The 16,703-nt window shown below is 36.1% G+C and overlaps 2 protein-coding genes across 2 annotated transcripts; one reads left to right on the forward strand and one right to left on the reverse strand.

Moving 5' to 3' along the window:
- Window positions 1-1,348: 1,348 nt before the first annotated feature.
- Window positions 1,349-5,556, forward strand: LOC129806807 (mitochondrial basic amino acids transporter). Its single transcript, XM_055855581.1, has 3 exons — window positions 1,349-1,751; window positions 3,920-4,387; window positions 4,833-5,556. Exons 1-3 carry the CDS (start codon window positions 1,718-1,720, stop codon window positions 5,435-5,437), a joined length of 1,107 nt encoding a protein of 368 aa, XP_055711556.1. The 5' UTR covers window positions 1,349-1,717; the 3' UTR covers window positions 5,438-5,556.
- A 2,127-nt stretch (window positions 5,557-7,683) lies between these two features.
- On the reverse strand, window positions 7,684-16,352 carry LOC129805192 (coiled-coil domain-containing protein 40). Its single transcript, XM_055852952.1, has 4 exons — window positions 15,456-16,352; window positions 9,059-9,532; window positions 8,745-9,003; window positions 7,684-8,689 (listed from the first exon to the last, which is right to left on the reverse strand). Exons 1-4 carry the CDS (start codon window positions 16,350-16,352, stop codon window positions 7,686-7,688), a joined length of 2,634 nt encoding a protein of 877 aa, XP_055708927.1. The 3' UTR covers window positions 7,684-7,685.
- Window positions 16,353-16,703: the final 351 nt, after the last annotated feature.

Below are 16,703 nucleotides of genomic sequence, written 5' to 3' on the forward strand. Positions count from 1 at the left end.
ACTTTACTTATAGTAATATCATCGATAAAACCAAGAGCGTTGTAAGCAAATATAAGGATTTTTAGTCCTATAATATCTTACTTAGGGAATTCTACAAGAGTATATTAAGAAAAATTGCTTCTTGGGTACGCTTGTGTAGAAAAAACTCTAAAATATGGACATTTTTTCTCTAGTGTTTAGAGTCTATAAAAATCATAAGCCCGAAATCTTTAAAATGTCATAGGTCCTCCCACGATCGCACACGCGCTTGCTGGAGGCAGTGGAAAATTATTATGTGTTTTTTTAATAAATTATTCCACACATTAACCTTTGCAAAACTTTCAGAATCTTGACCATTTTGGGATTTTAGATTTCGGAATTTAAACGTATTCGGCATTTTGTCTATTCGGGATTTTGGAGTTCGAAATTTTGACTGGCACCAATGTGCCATAAGTTTAGTGTGATATTACATTAATTTTAATTATAATGACTTTCATTAATTTTAGTTCACGTCAAAATTTTTATTTCTGAATTGTTTTAAAGATCTTTTAGGTCAATTTTAAAATTGAACAAATTTCCAATTCAAGTGATATACTGTTCTGGTTACTGCTTTGTTTTTGAAAATTGAAAACTTTAAAATTAAAAATGTTAAGAACGAATTGAAATTGGAAAATTTAAATAAAAATTGGGAAGGTAGGTAAAATTCAATTTCCTTTATAAACAATTATGCATTGCATAATGGTTGATTTCCAAGTTATTTGACTATCTCTGAGGAACCCAAGATAATATTACTAAGTATTGTAAAATATACATAACCGTTTGAAATTAAAAAAAAAAAATAATCTAAAGGGTTTTGAAGAAGGTTAATGAGCAGTGGGATTAAATAGAAGTTATCTTAGTAACTCCAGAATCGGTTAATTCGGGTATTTCCTAAAGACCCTAAGTAATTATCTCCAACCGTTTGTCCTCTGGATTTAGGAACGGAAGAATAGACAGACGAACAGTGAAAAGTATTTTTTGTAACACGACCAATTTACAAAATTACATCACATTAAGACTAATCAGAGGGGTCAGGGACGAAATTTCGTATTTTCTAAAAAAAAGAGGGATTATATACATAGCTCTTTCTCTGTGAAGTTCGGGCAAATTGAAAAAAATGGTAGGAGATAGCATTAACAATTTTTGCGACAATTACTTTGGCTATACCAAAAAATTGTAATGTTCATTTGTGTATCATGCTTTAACCTATTCACACTGGTAGAAAAAAAAATGTTTTGCTGATAACCCAAGAGCTCAAAAAAATGTCCCTCCGAGACGCAAATTTGATTGTTGAGGAAAATTTCAAAGCTTATTTTAACGAGCAATCCTCAGTTGGTGAGAAACTTCTTTCGAGGATGGGTCAAAGTGTTTTGGAAATTTGTGCTTAGGACATTGGCAGGCAAGAAAGAGAATAAAGTTATGCCTAAAAAGTAGAGAGATAGAGTAAATGTCTTGCTGAACTGTGACCCGTGCTTAAGACTAAATGGCTTTATTGTGAATATATAGTGACTTACGCCAATATTTATTGATAGTGATCTAAAACGCAAAATAATTGCTATACGCATAACAAAACTGCGAGATCTCCTGTAGTTCAAGACGTAATCTCGTGGAATAAGCAAGTGATTAGAAGAAGAAATTCATTGATTTCCTAACTTAATAATACAAAGTGTGATAAGTGATATAAAAAAATTAAGGAAAAATGGCACTGGATTTCATTGCAGGATGCTTTGGGGGTAAGTTAGAGATCATCAACTTTTAATGATATTCTTTGAGTCGTCCTAAGACGAAGATAAACGAGCTAAGAAATCATTAAAGGCGGCTGCACATTAACGTGTTTTAATATCATTAATAAAGTTACGTTAAAAAATTTTATATCCCTATCAGGATTGGGTTCAGACTAATTTTATATTGCTAATTAATTTGTCATTTAATCAAACAATCATTATAAGATTTAAACATTTATTCTTTAATCACTATACCCTCATACAGGAAATTTCTTTAACTTTTAACATCTTATGTCCATATTGAAGCAAATTCCCTACGCTTGTGTAGGAAAAACTTTTCAGTATGGACATAAATATTTCTAGTATGTAGAGACCATAAGATAAATTAACAAATACTATGATACTCGCTTGATCCTCGCGCGAGTGCTTTTTTTCTTTTTTCCAACTATGGAGCAGAGCTCTTCTTTGCGGCGGATAGGGACACAATCCGTCGTCTTTCAGTTTCGTTTAATGATTGTGTTAGGTATCTGCAGCTTAAGTCGTCGAGACCATATCTCCCCCTTCAGTCACATATTTGTTAGCTGCGATCTATTATCTCATCTGAGAATGAGAGCAGTGCTATTTCTGTTCCATTTGCTGATTTCTGGATGTCCTGGGTACCTGTCGTGTCTTCTGGTTAGAAAGAGTTCTGCCAGGGTTCGAGGATTCATAGTGCCTAAAGTTCAAGATGACTGCTTCTATCGGTCACTTTTTGTAAAAGGCGTCATTCTGTGTAATTCTCTTCCGATTGATTGCCGTATTTCTGCGGCTGCTATTCGTAATTTCTATCTTCAGGCTGGATCCTAGAAGCAATTAATTTGTTTTTTGAACATTCTTAATTTTGAATTTTTGTCATTCTCTATTTTTATGTTCCTTTTTTCTGAATTTTTTTTATCACAATTGTAAAAGGCATGAAATAATAAAATAATAACAAATATATAAAATAATAACAAATATGGATATAAATGTCCCTATCTTCTAGTGTGTAAACGTGGAGAAGGTCCAAACACTGATTTCCATATCTACGCTACATGGAGTTATGTCTACCAGTTTTTCAGTGGACAATCATATAGTATATATAGTACAATATCTAAATTTAAGAAAAAATTGCGGTGTTTAACACTACCCTATGTTTACTACTCCCCCAGATCCCCCTAGAGATCATAAGAACAACTGATGTATAGAAAATTGTTAAATTTCATCAATATTCCAAATATTGACATAAAATATTTATAGTGTGTAGAAGCCATAATAAGTACTTATAAAAACATTTTATTCTTTTACCGTGAGTGCGAGTGACTTTGACATCCTCCTGTTCGTAAGCTTTTCTTTACTTCTAGAATATAATCTAGGTTTTTTAGGACAATCTGTCTTTCCGGTGAGCGTCAAATATCCTAAAAAAAAGAACAACCAAGAAGTAAGATAAAGACCTTGTAATTTAAATTGAAAAATTCGTTAGAATTTAAAAAAAAAATCCTCCAAGAGCCACTGAGGAAGACACGATAAGTATCGAAAGCTTTGGTGAAATTGTGTGTTTGATTTATAGGATTTGATCAACAGATTCTGACGCTTACCAGAAGGGCAGATTGTCCTAAAAAACCTATCTTAAATTCTAGAGTTCCACCACCGTCGGTTATCCCTTTATCTAGAATTTAAGAATGATCTTTACCGATCCGATCCACCAGGTCTGATCGGTGAAAACCGTTCTTAAACATTAGAATTAAAGAAAAGCTTAATAATAGGAGGAGGTCAATGTCACTCGCAGGGGACAAAGTCACCTGAATTTACGGTACCTCAATAAGGTAAAGCGCCCTCGAGCCGACCGGTTTCTCGACTCGACCGGTGGTCAATATTTGAATGTTTTAATGGTGAATTTCTATAAAATTGTCACTGATTCGTATTTATTTATGGAATAATTGACCTATTAATGTTAGATTATACGCCAAATATTAATGCAAATATAAGTAAATTGAATAAATAACTACCGGTCGAATTCAGGAACCGGTCGACTTGAGGGCACTTTACCTTAATTCATTTAAATAAATTGGACTTCATTTCATTAGTCCCTTTCAATATAATTATTGACATAATTATCCCAGTGTATTAACAGCTTTACTCAAACTTCTCTTTATATTCAGGATGTGCCGGAGTGATCGTTGGGCATCCCTTTGACACTATTAAAGTTCATCTGCAGACACAGGATCATCGAAATCCTCAATACAGGGGCACATTCCACTGCCTTAAGACAATTGTGGCTCGTGATTCAGTCCGAGGACTCTACCGAGGAATGGCAAGTCCAATGTCAGGAGTAGCCTTCGTCAATGCCATTGTCTTCGGGGTTTATGGGAATGTTCAGAGGCGTACAGAAGATCCCAATACTCTGCGATCACATTTTTTGGCGGGAGCAGCAGCTGGATTGGCACAGAGTTTAGTATGTTCGCCAATGGAACTGATAAAGATGCGACTTCAGCTACAGAGCGAATCATCACTTGGCGGGAGAGTCAAGTTCAAGGGACCCCTCAGTTGTCTGCTCCACATTTGGCGCCACGAGGGATTGCGCGGTGTCTATAGGGGGTTAGGCATTACAGCGGCCCGAGACTTACCAGGTAATTCAAGATAACTTAAGGATAACTATAGGATTTGAGTGCTCCGTCAAATGTCATTTGCCTAAATCCTTGAAAATTGCTTTTAATTTTTAGAGGATTATGAACCGATTAAGAACGGTTTACATTTAAACGATTTAAACCAAAGAATAAATTGAATATAAATTAAATTACCAGCTAAGCTAGGGAAAGTTTCTAAGGGGAAAGTGTATATCGATATCCCAACCTATTTCTCTTAGATCCTTTAATAATCGGAGAAAGGGATAATGCCAAACGGTCACCTTCTTAAGTTTTCGATGTCGTATCTTAAACTTGATATATCAAGTACAGAAGAACATTTAAATAAAAGAAAAGAAAATACTTCGCTGAAAAAGAAGAAGAAAAAAAGAATGATAGAAAATTCATTAAAAATTAAATTTAAAATGGATAATTTACATGTGTATTGCAGGTTTTTCTTCATATTTTGTATCATATGAGATGATGACAAGAACGACTCCAAATCCCAGTGCATTCCACACTCTGATGGCTGGAGGTATGGCAGGAATATTTTCCTGGCTTTGTACATTCCCAATAGATGTTGTCAAGTCCCGCATTCAGGCTGATGAAACAAAGTACAAAGGGATCATGGATTGCATTGTGAAGAGCTATCGATCTGAAGGACTGGCCTTTCTCTCAAGAGGATTGGCCTCAACCATCATCCGGGCTTTTCCCATGAATGCTGCATGCTTCCTCGTGGTGACGTGGATCCTAAATCTAGCACGAAAGCACGATTCTACGGATAAAAGTGTCCAGATTCAAATTTCTGCAGCAGATGAAACACTGCCTATCGTCAATCAAATTCCACAGATCTTCATAAAACGCCATGATCCTCTGCATCAGCAGGAGTGTCACCACAGGCATCGAACTATCAGGAATTTTGTGGTTCTGGCTGCATTCCAGGAAGCTATTTGTGACGATGAAATCACTGAACTCATCAATGACACATTTGAGGCTCACAACGAGGGTTACTACCTCTGGGACACTAGGCCAAGTATATCAGACTTGAGTGATTGATCCTTGGTTTGATCCAAAGGATGTGTTTTCAGAGTGATTTAAATTTCGTGTTATCTGAAATTGTTCACTCCGGAAAGTGTGTGCCTTAAAGACTGATAAATAAATTGTGCAAAATTCCATTCAGTGTTTTATTATTCATCAAACTTCTAAGCAATTTAAACTTTTAAAAGTATACAAGACCGTAAATAATTTAGATCACGTTAACAGAATATATAGCCAATCAGGGTCCCGGTCGAAACCCAAAATCCCGAACCCCAATACACCAAAAGCTGAAATCCAGAAAGCTAAAATCCCGAAAAGGCTAAATCTAGAAAAGCCAAAATCCCATAAGTCTTTAATCCAGAAGCCAAAATCGCAACAAGCCAAAATACCAAAAGTCAAAATTCCAAAAAGGCCAAAATCTTGAAAAGGCTAAATCCCTAAAACTAAATTTCAAAGCGAAAATGTCGAAAGTCAAAATCTCGAAAAGCTCAAATTCCGAAAGCCAAAATCCTGAAAAGGCTTAAATCAAGAAACGCCAAAATCCCGAAACCCAAATTCTAAAAGCCAAAATCCTAAAATCCCGAAAAGCCTAAATCCAGAAAGGTAAAATCCCAAGAAGCAAAAATACCAAAAATCAAAATACAAAAAAGGTCAAAATGCCGAAAAGTCTAAATCCCCAGAACTAAATTCCAAAGCGAAATTGTCGAAATCCAAAATCCCAAAAAACTAAAATCCCGAAAGTCAAAATTCCGGAAGGGCTTAATCAAGAAAATTCAAAATCCCGAAAGCCTAATTCCAAAAGCTGAAATCCTAAAATACCGAAAAGCTTAAATCCAGAAAGGTAAAATCCCAAAAAGCCACAATACCGAAAGTCAAAATACAGAAAAGGCCAAAATCCTGAACTGAATCCAAAACTAAGTTCCAAAGCGAAAATGTCGAAAGCCAAAATCCCAAAAAGCTAAAATCCTGAAAAGGCTTAAATCAAGAAAAGCCAAAATCCCGAAACCCAAATTCTAAAACCCAAAATCCTAAAATCCCGAAAAGTTTGAATCCAGAAAGGTAAAATCCCAAAAAGCCGAAATACCGAAAGTCAAAATACAAAAAAGGCCAAAATGCCGAAAAGCCTAAATCCGCAAAACTGAATTACAAAGCGAAATTGTCGAAATCCAAAATCCCGAAAAGGCTTAAATCAAGAAAAGCCAAAATTCCAAAAGTTGAAATCCTAAAATCTGATTAAGCTTAAATCCAGAAAAGTAAAATCCCAAAAAGCCAAAATACCGCAAGTCAAAATACCAAAAAGAACAAAATGACGAGAAGCCTAAATCCTCAAAACCAACATCCAAACAAAAATGTCGGAAGCCTAAATCCCAAAAATGACAAAATCTGGGAAAGCTAAAATCCCAAAAATGTCAAACTATCCAAAAGCCAAAATCCTAAATGGGTTGAAGACCTCTAAACCCCATTTGGGATTATTATTTGTTTCACTCGTTGGTAAAAAGGGAAAATGTTTATGTTTTGGGATATTATTCATTTCACTCGCCGGAATGAAAGGATATTTTCTGAGTTATTGACTATTCGACATTTTAACTAATTCAGAATTTTGGTTTTCGGAATTTAGACTTTCAGGATTTTGACTGCCTTCGGGATAAGTAATAATCAAAAAATATCTTTATAAATACAGCTCTCTAAAGGCTAAACAAAATTAGGCCACGCCCATTGCTAAGTTTTACGTATGTTTTAGACTTTTCCGTAAGTTCAAAAATAAGTTTCGCCAGTATTAAAATTAATTTGGCCTATAATGCTTCCAGCAAACTTCTTTCAGATTAGAAAAAGTCAGGAAATCAAAAATTCCCATCCTTTTACACTTTCCTTTCCATTTTTTTTACATTTGAAATCGGTTTGGAATAAATTGAATTTATTGTGATGTATAAAACAAGAAGAAGAGTGTAAATTCTCCCCGAATTTGTGAGAGTCTACCGTAAATTAATTTTCTGTCATCATAATTTAAACAATCGTGTTAAACTCCTCCTCGCTCGGTTTGTTAAAATACTTGTAAAGGGCGTGGCCTATATTCCAGGAGCCCTTTCTGTCCTTCCCTCGATTTAAATAAGAAAAGTATGCTCCTGAATACTAAGAAATAGGTAGAAATTCTAAATTAAAAAAAAAAACAATTTAGTTTATCGAATCCCCAAAATAAAACGAAACCTAAAATTATTTATGGGCGGAGCTTAAAATTTTCTGCAAACCCTTTTAAATCCATAACCCTTTAATTATTCTTCAATGTTTGAATGATTTTCATGAGTGGAAACTTCTGATGTGGGAAATCGGAAAGGAGATTTTCCATCAAATTTGTCAGATGCTCCTGAACTTCCCGCTGGGTCTTCATGCTCTGTTCTATTGCAGCTTCGGATCGACATTTTGGGGCTACTCTTCCTGTGGCCAGAGCCTTGAAACGCTTTGCTCGATGCTGCTTCCGGACTATTGTTTCCAAATTCTCCTGCTTCAGTAACGTTCCTTCCCGGATCTCTGACTCGAGAAGGGAATTTTGATGCTGCTGCGCTTCAAGCTCCTGACACTTCTTACCAATTTCCTGTTCAAGGTGTTCTTGTTGCTGCTGGTTCCCAATCAAACTGCGTTCTGTGGACGTGATCTCACTGTTTATCTGCTTCAGCTTGAACTGCATCTCGGATACTTTCTGCTGCACGTTGGATTTTACTTTGGTCCTGCCTCCGTGGAGTTTCTCCTTGACTGATGCTTGAGTGAAGATGTTCTCACGATGATTGATGCAGTTGTCCATGTCTTGCATGAGTTTCTCCTGGGCCTTCTTCAGCTGAGCATAACGCACTTCCATCCGATGGATTTCTGCCTTCATGTGGCTGGTTTCACCTTCTGCTGATGCCTCCACGTCACTGCTCTTCTTCGTCTCAACGGCCAGGCGATATTTTGTCTCCCAAGCTAGGGCCTCTCTATGCTTCTCAATCACGAGGTCCTTCGTCTCCTCAATCTCTGCATTCAAGTCTCTGATACTTCGTTCAAGATCTAGAATAGACATCTCGGATTCCTTGAGTTTTGCCGTAAGGGTCTGGTGATTCATGAAGCACTCCTCTTCCTGGTGATCGTGATCCTTTTGTTCCTCAAACAAGCGTCCACTGAGGATATCAAGACGCGAATGAAGCTTAACAATCTCCCGATCAGTCATCCTATCTTCATCTGCCAACCGTTCCAATTCCCGCTCAACCTTCCTGCATTTTTGATCAATGATCAGGAATTCTGAAAGAAAATTTTCTACAGATCTGCACGAATAAAGTATCCAAGAAGTCCTTACGTTTTCGAGCCAGGAAAATCTCATTGGTCTGCTGAGAACGTTTTTCCGTAAGATTGACCACGTGTCCTTGGAGCTTCAGCCAGAAATTCTGCACATTCTTTATTTCAGCATCAAGTTTTTCAATTTGTCCCTGAAGACTCAAAAGCTTGAGCTCATCGGGATTCCCCTCCCGACCACCAGCAGCCAGGATCTTCTCATTGAGTTGCTTCACTAGCAAATCCAGACGACGCTGACGAGACTCAATGGTACTCAAGACATGCTGAAAGTAGCATAAAAAGGTAAGATCAAGGAATTCTTCTGATCACATCACTCACTTTCATTTCCTCCTCCTGCTGATTAGCTTCGATCTTCTTCTGAGTCTCCTTAGCCTGGAGCTTCTCAATCAACTTCTGATGATTACCCACAATTCCTCGATATTTCTCCAGCTCCAGGAGCAGAATTGAAAGCTGATTCTCAGTATTTGAGAGCATAATCTCGGCGTTTCGGCGATTCTCCTGGATTTCACGCAAATCCCTCGCACGATATTGCCCAACTTTGTCCGTTGTAATTTGATTTTGCAGTAATTCCAAGATCTTCTCCTCCAATTCCACCTTCCGACTGGCTTGTTTCTCAATCCGGCTACTCACTGCCTTCAATTGACTCTCCAGAAGGATTCCTTCGACTTTTGCCTGCTTCAGATCTGTCTCCGTTTGATCCAGGATAGAGGATTTCTTCACAATTTTTTCGTACAATCTCTCATAGTCCTTGTCCTCCCGCGTTAGTTGCCTTTCCAAAGCCTTAATATCTCCCTGAAAATTCGCAAAGTGCTTGAAATTATAAGACTATGGATTTTAACTGATAATAAGTGAAATCGATTAAATAAGTTCATTATAAAACCATTCGAAAAGTGCAGCGTTTTTAAAAGAAAGGGGATGAACCTTTTTAAGTATCTTAAGTATCTTTTAAATTTAAAGACTGGCCGGCAATTTAAGCCTAAAAAGCTCCTAAAAATCATTAGTAACGTCACAAATTCTGGAATCGTCAAAAACGTTAAAAAAAAGTCAGTTAGATTTGACATACCGATGCATTTCTTTGTAAATAATTTAACAGTGAAATTGAAGACGTAAATTAAAAAAAGAGACTGTTATGCACAGAACAAATGACTCATTTAAATTTGTATTCCCTTTAGCCATATAATTCTAGCGAGGATACACAGAGCTTTAGGTATACTTGTATGACCCTGGTAAGTGCAATTCGAGCTTGGACAATGGCAGTGGCTTGTGAAGACCAGCAGACATCCTGGGTATCGTCATTGTACCCGCAAAAGGCGAGTCTACCTTTGTTGACGTGAATATAAGGAGCAAGTGCGAAAGGAGCCCCTCGTGTTTACCGAACTTTAAGGACGAGAGGGTCAGAAATCGGGAGTCCGAAAAAATAATTTTTCTGACCTTTTAGAGCAAAATGAAACATTAGAATCCCGTAGTAAAAACTTTGTTTTTGGGTCAGGTGTGACCCAATCGTCCTTAAAGGGTTAAGCCAGAGAGAGCTTAGTCCCTATGTCTTTCTTAATCATCCCCAAAATTGGAAATTAAATCTATATAAAAAGCGTAATTTCTACGTTTATTATTTCCTCGTATTTCTACAGAATAGGTTTGTAAGTCCGCTAGGGTACAATTGTTATAATGGCAGGGGGCTCCTCTCGGAGGCAGCCAAAATCCCGAAAGCCGAAATCCCGATTGTTCGAAATCCTGAAAGGGATCTAGTAAGCACGGGTGCTACCGTGTAAGTTGATATGACACTTTTAACAGTTCGGGATTTCGGCTCTCGGGATTTTGGCTTTCGGAATTTTGACCGGGAGCCGCTCCTCTACACATATTGATATTAAAAAGAGTGATATAATTGCATTAACTCTTTAGGGACGAATCGGACACCGGTGTCCCAAAAAAATTAGACTATTTAGAAGACAAAGTAGCCTTCTATAGTCAAAAAAAAGTTTTTGATTTGGTTACAGCGGTGTCCCACTCATCCTTAAAGAGTCAATAGGCTGTAATTGCAATCTGAGTTTTCAAAATTAGGCCAAACACAACACCAATTTTTTCAACGTCTTGAAAAAGGATTAAGCTGATAATTCACAAAATAATGCATTTTTATGCTGAAAAATTACTATTTTGAAAAAAAATTGCAATACCGCTTAATAAACATCATTAAGTTGTCATTAGCTTGGTCTAATAAATTATTATGCCTCAATATTATAAGATTATTAAAAATATTTGTTATACTTTTTTATTTGGGAAAATAAACAGTAGGGTAAGTTGCATAAATTGGAACAATTTCCAGAGGCTCGAACTTTGATACAAGATTAAAGACATTATAAATACATTTTTCCCTGATGACATACATAAATTTGCTCCTTGATTCTTCTAGAATATTACCGTTTCATGGAAATTCTTGAAAAACAGTTTGAAAAGTTCTTAAATACAAGAAAAATACGTGAGTGCAAAACAATATAATTTGGACAGGGTGGGACAAGTTGGACGTGGGAATTTGGACAATGCGTAGGGAAAGGTTGTGCAAGTTTCAAGATTTTTTACTGAATGCCATACACACTGAATCAATTGTACCACTAGGGTAAAGTGTATAATTAAAAAGTAAAAAACATTAAGGCTTAGATATATATTATTATTAAATCTTTAATAAACATCATTAAGTTGTCATTAGCTTGGTCTAATAAATTATTATGCCTCAATATTATAAGATTATTAAAAATATTTGTTATACTTTTTATTTGGGAAAATAAACAGTAGGGTAAGTTGCATAAATTGGAACAATTTCCAGAGGCTCGAACTTTGATACAAGATTAAAGACATTATAAATACATTTTTCCCTGATGACATACATAAATTTGCTCCTTGATTCTTCTAGAATATTACCGTTTCATGGAAATTCTTGAAAAACAGTTTGAAAAGTTCTTAAATACAAGAAAAATACGTGAGTGCAAAACAATATAATTTGGACAGGGTGGGACAAGTTGGACGTGGGAATTTGGACAATGCGTAGGGAAAGGTTGTGCAAGTTTCAAGATTTTTTACTGAATGCCATACACACTGAATCAATTGTACCACTAGGGTAAAGTGTATAATTAAAAAGTAAAAAACATTAAGGCTTAGATATATATTATTTATTAAATCTTTTTCTTGGATATTTTAATTTTCTTGCTTTGCTCCTTTTCTTCTTTTATTTTGAACCTTTCTTCCTGTTTCTGAAGTCTAATTCTTTTTTTTCTTGCATAGCCTCTTCTTTTAGTTTTCTTTAATCATACGAATTGTCACAAAGAACTTCAAACATGAATTTAAAAACTCCATAGAATAATAATATATACCTGTCCACCTTTGGGCGAAAGCATGACACCCGTTTCGTCAAGATTAAAGACGCGATCAGGAGGAAGTTCCAGAAGATCTTTGGATTTTAAATATTCATGAGTTTTCTCAAACCACTCAGTGGTAATACCAGCTCTTTGGGTTGTGTATGCTTCTGGTGTACGAAGTCTCAATTCTGGGTATCTGTTCAAAAAGCTCTTGAACCAAGAGTATCCTGGCCTTCCATCGGTGAACTCGTTGACAATCTTGAACTTCTTACAAATAATTTGCACAGTGTTGAGGACTTGATCTTTTGTTATAGGATGCCACTTGTCACTGCATCCTAAAATCCATTCAACGAGCTCATCTTCTATATCTTTTGGCAGCGTAGGAGGCCTTCCCCCAGAGCATTCTTCCGGACATTTCCCGGTCAGCTTATTAAAAAGTGTTGTTCTTGGCACCCCAAATAGTACTGACACCTGACTTAGTGACTTTCCTTGACGAAAAGCTTCCAGTGCTTTGTTCACTTGGTCTTGAGTATAGGATTTGTACTTTTTCAATTTATTTGCCTTTTTACCCATCTGAAATAAAAAGAAAACCCCTGCAATACAATCGTATCTCCGGATGTCCAACTTGTCACTTTTGCTCACGCTTCAAATAAGCACTTTTTCTTCATACAGTTAGTAATTATATCAAATAAAACCATTACGTACCGTTAACTATCGAGATTAAACACTTTATTCCACTAAAATTTGCCAGAAATATTGAGAAATGTCAACAGAACCGAAAAACCAAAGTCACTCTTCTTGTGTTTTTATTAGGAAAAAATGGCCGATCGATGTATTTTTTCGACGGTGAAAAGTTACACTGTCAATTGAGGTGAGAATTTTATACGTTAAATCTTATTCATATGAATGGATTTTCACTTTATTTGCAGCACAAGGAACCAAATAATTAAACTATAACATAGAAAAATATACTAATTAAAATTTAGTACTGTATTTATCAAGAAAAAATTGCCTGTCCAACTTGTCCCAGCGAAATTTTCCAACTTTTGCCATTGTCCAACTTGTACCAATTTACCCTAATCCTTTTATTAAAAATGGCCACTTGGGGTAAAAAGTAACAAAAGCTATGGAGCAAAAAGTAACAAAAAGCGAAGCAATTTCTGATGTCTCACGACGAAAAGAAATGTCATTATTATGTCTCGCCGCTTGTTGTTTGAATTGGTCAAACGATTAGCAGTCTGTTGTGTGTTTTTTTTTTCTAAAATAGATTGAAAAGCGCTTTCCTCGTTTTCTCACTTTTCTCTCAGAGAAAACGGTGTTTTACAAAGGTGTAGATGAATAAATATACTATATGGAATCCGGCCGATAACTTGATGCAATAGAGAAAACACGGAATTTCGACCTGGTTCTCCTCCTCCTTTATTCTCTAGCCAGAGGGCTTTATTCTCTCTCTTAGGGCTAGAGAATAAAGGAGGAGAAGAACCAGGTCGAAATTCCGTGTTTTCTCTATTAGATGAATAAATTTTCTTTGAATATGACCTCTATGTATTTTTTCAAATTTACGGAAGACCGTAATAAAGCGAATCAAAATATGATAAGACCCAAAGTCTGGTACTATTTGCCCCAGCATTTTTGAGAATGGTCACAAAATTACCTTTTAGAAATTGGCTCGATAAACGTATTTCGTTACAAAATAGAGGAATATTACTTTCACCAAGTTGTAGAGCGGTCAATTTCCTACAAAACTGCGCTAATTAGAAATTTTTGAAGCGATCGAGTAGTTTGTAAAAAAATAAAATATCCGTTTTGTGACTTTTTGACCCAGTTTCCCCTAGTGTATTTTTTATTATAAATTCTTTAAAATTCCATGTGAATTATGCTTATTTAGGTGGGTCATTTAAACGATGGTGATAATTCGAGAGCTCTACAGTGTTGGGCAAAAGGTTCTTTTGATACATGTATCACAAGTAACAGCACTGACAGAAATCCGAAAAAGTTAAAATAACATTCTGGAAATGTTTATTTTATCCTGCAGTTTTGATCCGAAATCGGTGTAAATATTATGCTTTTTAGGTGTATTAGGGGTTACAGTTACCCTTTTTTATGTTAATTTTACCCTTAAAAAGGTGTAAAATTAACATTGAAAATGTTGATATATTTTATACCCAAAAGTGTTAAAGTTATGAGCAAAAAAAAGTTAATCGCACCCCCGTGTTTTTTCTCAGTGAAGTAACAAGTGCGAAAAGATAAATTTAATAAAAGTTTTTTTTCTATCATTTTTTTCCACCCGGTATCTAGAACATAGATTTGTCAAGAAACTTTCGGATGACACTGTAATCGGTATTTTGACTTATCCCACTTATAAAATCCCTTTTATAGAATAAAAATCCTGCATTGATGAATAATAATAATAATGGTGGTAACATTCCATAGAGGAACCTAGGCCTTTCCGCAAGGGGAGTTCGGAACATCCATTATAATTTTTTTTATACGGAATGAGATTGTCAGTCCCATGCCACGGAAATCAAGTGCAGTGAAGCTCACTGGATGCAATCCGAACACCTTTAACGCCAGAAAAAATCCTGCTGACCTAAAGGGGATTCCAACCTGGGACCCTTGCATCATAGAGAGAGTGCTCTACCACTTGACCCATTGAGTGCCCAACATAAAACGCATTCTAAATATTTCTTGTTCTAAGTTATAAACAAAAATCTATGTTTTATCGTTACAGAGTTACCTACCAATAAATTTTAAGAAAAACAAGAAAAATTAGGGGGTGGAGGTGCGGCTACTTTGAGCTATGGGGTTACATTGTTAAATCATTTTTCGCATATTTCTAATTCGATGTAATTTGGATAGACAAAAAAATTTCTAGATCCGAAAAAAGTAATTGTAAGGACCAGCTTCATTTTAAAATGCGAAAAAATCATATATCAATGTAGGCCCACAGCTCAAAGTAGCCCCAATTCCCCCTAGCAAAAAAAACGTTAAAAAATAGCATAATATACTATGTAATATTAGTCATAACGATTATATGAAATCTTTGGATTTTACGAACCCTTACAAATGATTAAAAAAAACTGCAATTTCTATCGTTTCTTATGCTAATTTCAATTTTAAATTATTGTTAATGAAATTAAGTGGAAGTTTTATCTCATAAACGAACCACGAGGGGAGGTTTTCCAGGCCTTACTAGTGCATTCATTCATAAATTCAATGCAATCCATAATGCAGTAGGGTTCATTTCGAAAAATTACCATTTAAACGGTCCGTTACCATGGAAAATTATGACTCGGACGAATATTTTCGAATTTGTGATTTCTTCCTTTTAAAAGTAAAAGCTACAATTTTAAGTATTTAAATTTTACCTGAAGACGATTGCGAAAGACATTGAGCTTGTGATTATGGATTATTTGTTTCTGGATGGCTTTATTGGTGGCCTCTATAAATCCTCGGACCTCTTTCTGCCTCTGGTACTCGAGGTTCAAATCGCCCTGGACCATGGCCAGAACTTTGTCTCTCTGCTGAATGGCCACAATCACTTCTCCCCAAATCTGAGTCATTCTCTTGTGCTCTTGCTGCAGAATCTCAAGATCAGCATTGGAATCCACGAGGCTTTTGTTCAGCATCTCTATGGTACTTTCTTGCTCCCTAATCTGCTCATTTATGCTGTTGAGCTCATTTTCACGAGACCGAACATCAGTGTCCAGATGGTATAGGAATAATTCCATCTTCTGGCTCTCTTCCATTTTAACCTGACGATCTCGTGAATCCTTGCTGACCACTCTCTTGGCCACAGTGACTTCATCCCTTGCCTCTTTAGCCCACTTGGACATATTATTCTCCAGCACCGTGAGATTGTCCAATTCCAACAATCTTTGGGCATGAATCCTCTTAGCTTCACGCAATTCCGTCTCCTTCTCCTGACACTCCTTCCTCAACTCAATGCAATTGGCGCTGATTTTTTGCCTCTTCTCACTCACATCCTGAATTTTCACTTCATAATCTTCCAGGGCATGCCTCTGCTGACCAATTTGCTGCTGAAGATCATAGAGAGCAGCCCCAATTTCCTGCCGTTCATCACTCTTTACTTTAAGAGAGTTGTCCAGGACAGAAATCTCATTGAGAAGCTGATCCTGGATTCTCAGCAGATGATTCTTGAGATTTTGTTGGAAACGCTCGAGAAGTGGATGATCTTCTGGCAAAATAGCCTGTAGACACTCCTCTTCGGGGTCACTTTTTATTTTTTCCACTGGATTTTCCATAATTTGTTCGCGGCTTCACAAAATAGAATTGTTTGGTCGATATTTTTTGAATCTCCGCGGAGCCTCCTACGCGTCTCTCGCGGTGAACATGGGAAACGAAAAGCACAAAAACGACCGTTGGGTAGTCAAATTTGAATGGAGATGGTAAAATTTACGTTTATGGCAAGTTCAGCGAAGTAGAAACATTTATGCTTGGTTTATTTGCTTCGCTTTAATTAAAGACTTAAGTTAATTTACTATTACTTTGTGTAAATTCCCATAAAAAGATAAAACTAATAGAGTAAATTATTAAGAATGTTAAGAATTATTATTAAAAGATTAAACAATCTGTGTTTATGATGAATTCTAAAT

The sequence above is a fragment of the Phlebotomus papatasi genome, chromosome 3 (genome assembly GCF_024763615.1).
Source record: "Phlebotomus papatasi isolate M1 chromosome 3, Ppap_2.1, whole genome shotgun sequence".
In the NCBI taxonomy this organism is placed as follows: Eukaryota; Metazoa; Arthropoda; class Insecta; order Diptera; family Psychodidae; genus Phlebotomus; species Phlebotomus papatasi.